Genomic DNA, 5,781 nt, shown 5'->3' with positions numbered 1-5,781 from the left:
TGAGTTAGGGTTTGACCCTCCATCCCCGCCGTGGGAGTTCAGGCACAAGCTGCATAGTCGGGGATTAAGTTTCATAAGACTTGGGACAATGAGTGGGGTGTTGACTGAATTTATTCATTTACCAAGTGCTGGACACAATGGCAGGCTCTCTGTTAGGTGGCAAAGGATCCTCCAGATTAATTAGGGGAGGCTCTGTCACAGAGATGCTCATGGCTTGGTGGGGGACAGTCGTAGCTGTGTGCTGCCATCGAGTTTGAACAGAGGGCTCTGGGCCAAAAGAGTGTGGGACCAACCCTGCCTGTGGGGCTGGGGACTCACAGAGGCAGAGGGACTTGAGCCGTGCGTATCGTCCAGGCTGAAGGGTGACATTGGGGCCCAAGGAGGAGGTTGGGCTGTCCATGGCGGTTCCAAGCTGAGAGTCATCAGGTCCACAGGCAGGACGCTTGAAAGAGGCAGCTTTCTCAGAGCAGCAAGGGTTTGGAGCGGCTTAGGCTCTGAGGTCTGGGATGCGGGAGCAATGGGTGTCCGGGCAGAGAGACCCGAGGGGACAGGAAGAAGGGTCAAGGGCACGTTCGAAGTAGGGGAATAGCATGATCGCATTCGCTTTAGATACCAGGACGATCCCTAACGTCCCCTCTCTTCCCTGGGACTTTATGACAAGTGCCAAGCGTGCGCTTTGCAGCGGGACGAGCGGGACAAACTCCCTGCATCCGAGACGGAAGCAGGCGCCTCGGAGGAGGCGCGAGCGAGGCGTTGGGAGGAGACCGCCCTTTCTCCGCGGCGGTTCCGAACCGCCGGACCTCGGACCTCCCACCAGCAGGTGGCAAGAGAGGGTCCCCGCGCGCGGTGACCGGGTGGCCAGGGCGGGGCTCCGCCGTCGGCGCGCGCAGCCTGCCACCCTCTTTTCTCTGAGCACCGGAAGAAGGCGGTCCTCTTTCCGTGCCCAGCGCAGCCATGGTAAGGCCTCTTTCCGAACTCTTGGGACACATCAGCTTCCATCCTCCCGAGCCCGGGGCCGCCCGGGGCCCCGGGACCCCCTCGGCGGGTGCCCGGATGGAAGAGAAGGGAGTACCGCCTGCGGAATGGGCCCGGGCGCGCTGGAGAGCGAGGGCGCACGGTAGCCCCGGAGGCGGGGGGGGATCGGCGCCGCTGGCGGGAAGGCCCGGGTTTCTGTCCCTGCCACGCAATCTGTGAGCTTGAGAGGAGCGGCGTTCCTCCCAGGCCGGAGCCGCGGGTGGCCCCGGACGGCAGACGATGGGCCGGGGAGGGTGGGCAGCGGCTCCCGCCGGCGGAGAACCGTTCTCTCCGTCCTTGTCTTTTTGGCACGGCCTGACTACACGTAATGTGGCCGGTAAGCATCTGGGTCCCAGCTCTTGGCGCGTTGCTGTGCCGAGGTCAGCCACGCACCGGACACTTAACAACGAGACAGTTACATCGGGAAAACCTTTCGATTAACAAGTAAAAGCACAGATCGGGTTCTGGTCCATTTCCGTTGCTGGTTGCCTGTGTCCCAGGACGTCCAGCCCTGGCCATTTCACCAGCAAAGTGTCCTACAAAAAAAAAAGAAAAGCCTCGAGAAGCACACACTTTTAAGCACTAACATGAAGATACTTTAAAAACTGTCCCTTAGGCTCGTGGTCCCAAGAAGCATCTGAAGCGAGTAGCAGCTCCGAAGCACTGGATGCTGGATAAACTGACGGGTGTGTTTGTAAGTATCGTTATGATGTAAACATTTTATATGTTGTATCTTATCCATTTTCCGGCTTTACGGACATAGTTACACATCGAGGGTCATATTTTACACTGTTATTTGCGGGCGTCGCTGGCTTCTGTATCCAGAAATGTTGCGATGCCCGGGGGATTCCACACAGCACGTGGTGCACCTGGTGAGTCTGGTGAGTCGGCGCACGTGTGCGCGGCAGGCCCCGCCCTCTGCAGGGAGGAAGTGCTGTAAAGCTTCACGGCCTGGAATAGTTCTGTAAGCCTTAAACGCCTCGCTGACCCAAACTGGGGGGTGATGGACAGTCTGGGGTTTAGTTAGTGGATCTCAGGACTTGGGGGTGGGCTTCAGGGAATCGCAGCAGCCATTTAAGGTCATTTTTTTGGGTCATTTTACAGGCTCCTCGTCCTTCTACCGGCCCCCATAAGCTGAGAGAGTGTCTTCCTCTCATCATTTTCTTAAGGAACAGACTGAAGTATGCCCTGACGGGAGATGAAGTAAAGAAGATCTGCATGCAGCGCTTTATCAAGATCGATGGCAAGGTCCGCACTGACGTGACCTACCCTGCTGGCTTTATGGGTAAGTGGCTGGTGGCGGCTCCTTCGATTCATTCATCTCCTGCTCCAGAAGTTTGGTTGTATTGACTACTGGTGGGCTTTTTTCTTTCTCAGAGCGTGGCCTTCTTTCGAGCGTTTTACTTACATACTGTAAGGCTGCAGATAAATATGCGTTGTTTTTCAAAGCCATATTTCAGTTCACTTTAAATTTGACATGTCATGCAAACAGGCTTTTGAAACATTAGAACGTTAAAGTGACATTAGAGCATGAACGATTCGGCGTTTGAAATGGGAAGCATCTGGGTTTCCCTCACCCCACCCCCAACAGTGCTGTGGTGGTCGCTCAGCATGGGATGGTGTGTGTGTGTTTGGGGTGGGTCACTGTAGTAACCTTACTGTTTGATGTCAGATGTCATCAGCATTGACAAGACCGGAGAGAATTTCCGTCTCGTCTATGACACCAAAGGTCGCTTCGCTGTTCATCGGATTACAACTGAGGAGGCCAAGGTGAGTGTTGCAGGCAGGCTGGGTCTTACTCCAGGAAAACAAGTGAGTTTGACGTTACCGTTCAAATCAAGTACGGGGCTGGGCCATGGGGATGAGGTAGGTAGATTACGATCACTTCCAGGCTCGTACTTGGAAATGGCCACTTGCTAATTTGGTGAGATTCTACTGTATGTGCAGTTTTCTGTCGTGTTATTAAAAGCATTCCAATAGCTGTAGCATCCTGTTGCTGGATTTCTAATAATTGACTCCCGCTGGGCGTTAATGTCCTCAATGGATTGTCTTTTTCTATGGCCGAAATGGATGCCGGTTGAAGAGGCACTTCCTGGTTGTCTTTTTTAGACGCCCAGAGTGTGATTTGGGGGAACTTTATGAGTACCTAAAGGAAGGGGGGATCCTTTAAGGATAAAGGACGAGAAAACCAGGGTGTCGTCCAATGCAGTTGGCCCTTTGTCATGTCTCCATTTGTGGGTCTAGCTTTGCTCCGGAGGGGGAAGGTGTCAGCGGAGAGACTACAAGTTTTGGGGGCACTAGTTCGACATAGCTCAGGAAAAGCTACCGGCATTGATTATTTAATCCAGTTTGTGCCGGTTTTCCACAAAGGGTTTAGGGCCTCTTGAATTAGTGGCTGTAAATGAAGGTTAATTCAATTGGGCTATTCGGCTGGAGGGCACGTCCGTGGTCAGGATGATTTGATTGACTTTAAGGATGTCAGAGAGGGGGAAAATCCAAAGTTGAAGTTCTTCGCGAACTCGTTGGTCAGATGAACTTCTCAAACGGTTGCAGTTTGTGATGTGGATGGAGCCATAGGGGGTGAGCTGGAGGGAGGAATCCAGAGGCCCCAGGAGGCACGATCCGCCTGGGGAGAGGAAGGTGCTCGGCCTCAGAGGACAAGAACAATGGGAATCGGTCCAGGAGCCTGAGGTTGTGGCGCCTTCGCTGCCTGGGACTTCCACGTGGGGGTGATGCCGTGCTATTAGGAAAATCCACGAGGGGCAGTGTGCCGGGTGGCTCTCACGAGGGTGGGAAGGACAGTCGGGGGACGCACTTTGCAGTTCCGGAATCAGCTTCCACGTGGGGTTATTTGAGGTGCTGGGCACGTTTACAAAAGCCGGTGGCTTCGAAGGGACGTTTCGGTCCACCTGGAGCGTAGACTAAACGGCCGACCCTTGTGTGTTTCTAGTACAAGTTGTGCAAAGTGAGAAAAATCTTTGTGGGCACAAAAGGAATCCCTCATCTGGTGACTCACGATGCTCGCACCATCCGCTACCCCGACCCCCTCATCAAAGTGAACGACACCATTCAGATTGATTTGGAGACTGGCAAAATTACCGATTTCATCAAGTTTGACACCGGTAAGCAGCCTCTGCTACCTGGGCGTTCTCTCTCAAGCCCAGGTGTAAGAGCTGTGTTTTTGCTTTTGTCTCCCCTCCTTTATTCATCGAGTTCGGTTCTGTGTCATGGAGCCCCCCACGTGATTCTGCGGCGCACGTGACTAGAGGCCAAAGCCGGATGTGTGTGGTGCAGCCAGGGATCGGGAAGGGGGCCGCTCTCCGAGTTTTGAGAAGTGCGCAGGGCACGTGTGGAACCGGACGGTGTCTGGGTCGGCATGGCTTTGGTGGCAGTTAGGGTTAGAGATGCGGATATTATTCTGAAGGGCAGGTGGGGAGCTCAGCCTCAGGTGCGGCTCGGCGGGGTGCCGTGAGACGTGCAGTGGGTTTATATTGGGGTGGAAGGCAGTAGCAAAAAGATGACACACCTCTGGAGCTGGTGTCCTGGCTTAGGTGACAGATCCGCAGAGTAAACTCAAGCGGGAGACGGATGGATAAGCTTCCTCTGTCTCTGTCGGTCATTACATCAGGGTGGGCGTCTGCAGGGTGCCTTGCTGAGCACGTTGTCCCCCCTCCTGCCTAGGTAACCTGTGCATGGTGACCGGAGGTGCTAACTTGGGAAGAATCGGCGTGATCACCAACAGAGAGAGACACCCTGGTTCTTTCGACGTGGTTCATGTGAAAGACGCCAACGGCAACAGCTTTGCCACCCGGCTCTCCAACATTTTCGTTATTGGCAAAGTAAGTCCGCGTCTCCCTTCTCCAGCCCAGGGGACCCGTGAGTGCTGGCCGCACCTAACCCAGTGCGAAGCCTCTTACGTTCTTCCTTTGTGTCGGGGGCAGGGGGTGGAGGGGCTCAAGGGGCTCGTGAGCAGCCGTGCGCATCACTGGAGTACTTCAGAGATGTTGATTACGAAAACTGTGGCGGCCTGCATCTCTCGGACGGCCAGTGGGCTTAGGACAGTGGCCCCAGGCAGCGGGTGTTTCTGATCAGGCAGCATCTGAGTGTCTGGAGATGGCCTGGCTGCTGCTGAGCGCGCTCGCAAACAGGCTTCTGTTGCTTTAAGTGAGGTGGCACGTGTGGAAGGTGCCAGGCCGCTATTGGAGCTGGCGCTTGGTGGGATTTCATTCTCGTTGTCTCCTTCAGGGCAACAAACCGTGGATTTCTCTTCCCCGTGGCAAGGGGATCCGACTCACCATCGCCGAAGAGAGAGACAAGAGACTGGCGGCCAAACAGAGCAGCGGGTGAAGTGACCTGTAGGTGACATGATTTGGAAAAGTCTTCGTGCCTAATTAAATCTAAATTTAGCGTGATTGATGACATTGTTGGCGTTTGGGGAGTTTTTGTTGTTTTCATTTAGTTTCCTGCCGTCTTACTTTATAATGGGACATGCGGGTTGGGGTTGGCGCTTCGGGCAGACTCAAGTGTCCTGTGATGTCGGTCTCCTAGGTCTCCCAGGCTGAGCTTGGCTGCTGTGGGTGGGGAGAGCGCACCGGACTTGGCAGAGGGTTAGCAGCAGCCCAGTGAGAGCACCCCTGACTTGGCCAGGAGGCCACCTACCCTCAAGTCCTCTTGGCTTAAAAAAAAAATTCAGTGCGTTCCTTTCTCTAGTCTCTCCTGCTCCTCTGGTTCTCAACTGCGTCCTCGGGACTCTGCAAAACAGAAACA

The 5,781-nt window shown here is 54.7% G+C and overlaps 1 protein-coding gene across 1 annotated transcript; it reads left to right on the top strand.

The window, feature by feature from the left end:
* Positions 1–818: 818 nt before the first annotated feature.
* Positions 819–5,435, top strand: RPS4X (ribosomal protein S4, X-linked). The gene is made up of 7 exons (XM_011383349.2): positions 819–957; positions 1,631–1,708; positions 2,119–2,299; positions 2,687–2,784; positions 3,965–4,136; positions 4,696–4,853; positions 5,260–5,435. The coding sequence occupies exons 1-7, from the start codon at positions 955–957 to the stop codon at positions 5,359–5,361; spliced, it is 792 nt and encodes a 263-aa protein (XP_011381651.1). The 5' UTR covers positions 819–954; the 3' UTR covers positions 5,362–5,435.
* Positions 5,436–5,781: the final 346 nt, after the last annotated feature.

This window comes from Pteropus vampyrus, unplaced genomic scaffold, assembly GCF_000151845.1.
Source record: "Pteropus vampyrus isolate Shadow unplaced genomic scaffold, Pvam_2.0 Scaffold515, whole genome shotgun sequence".
In the NCBI taxonomy this organism is placed as follows: domain Eukaryota; kingdom Metazoa; phylum Chordata; class Mammalia; order Chiroptera; family Pteropodidae; genus Pteropus; species Pteropus vampyrus.
This window is presented reverse-complemented; position numbering and strand designations above follow the sequence as displayed.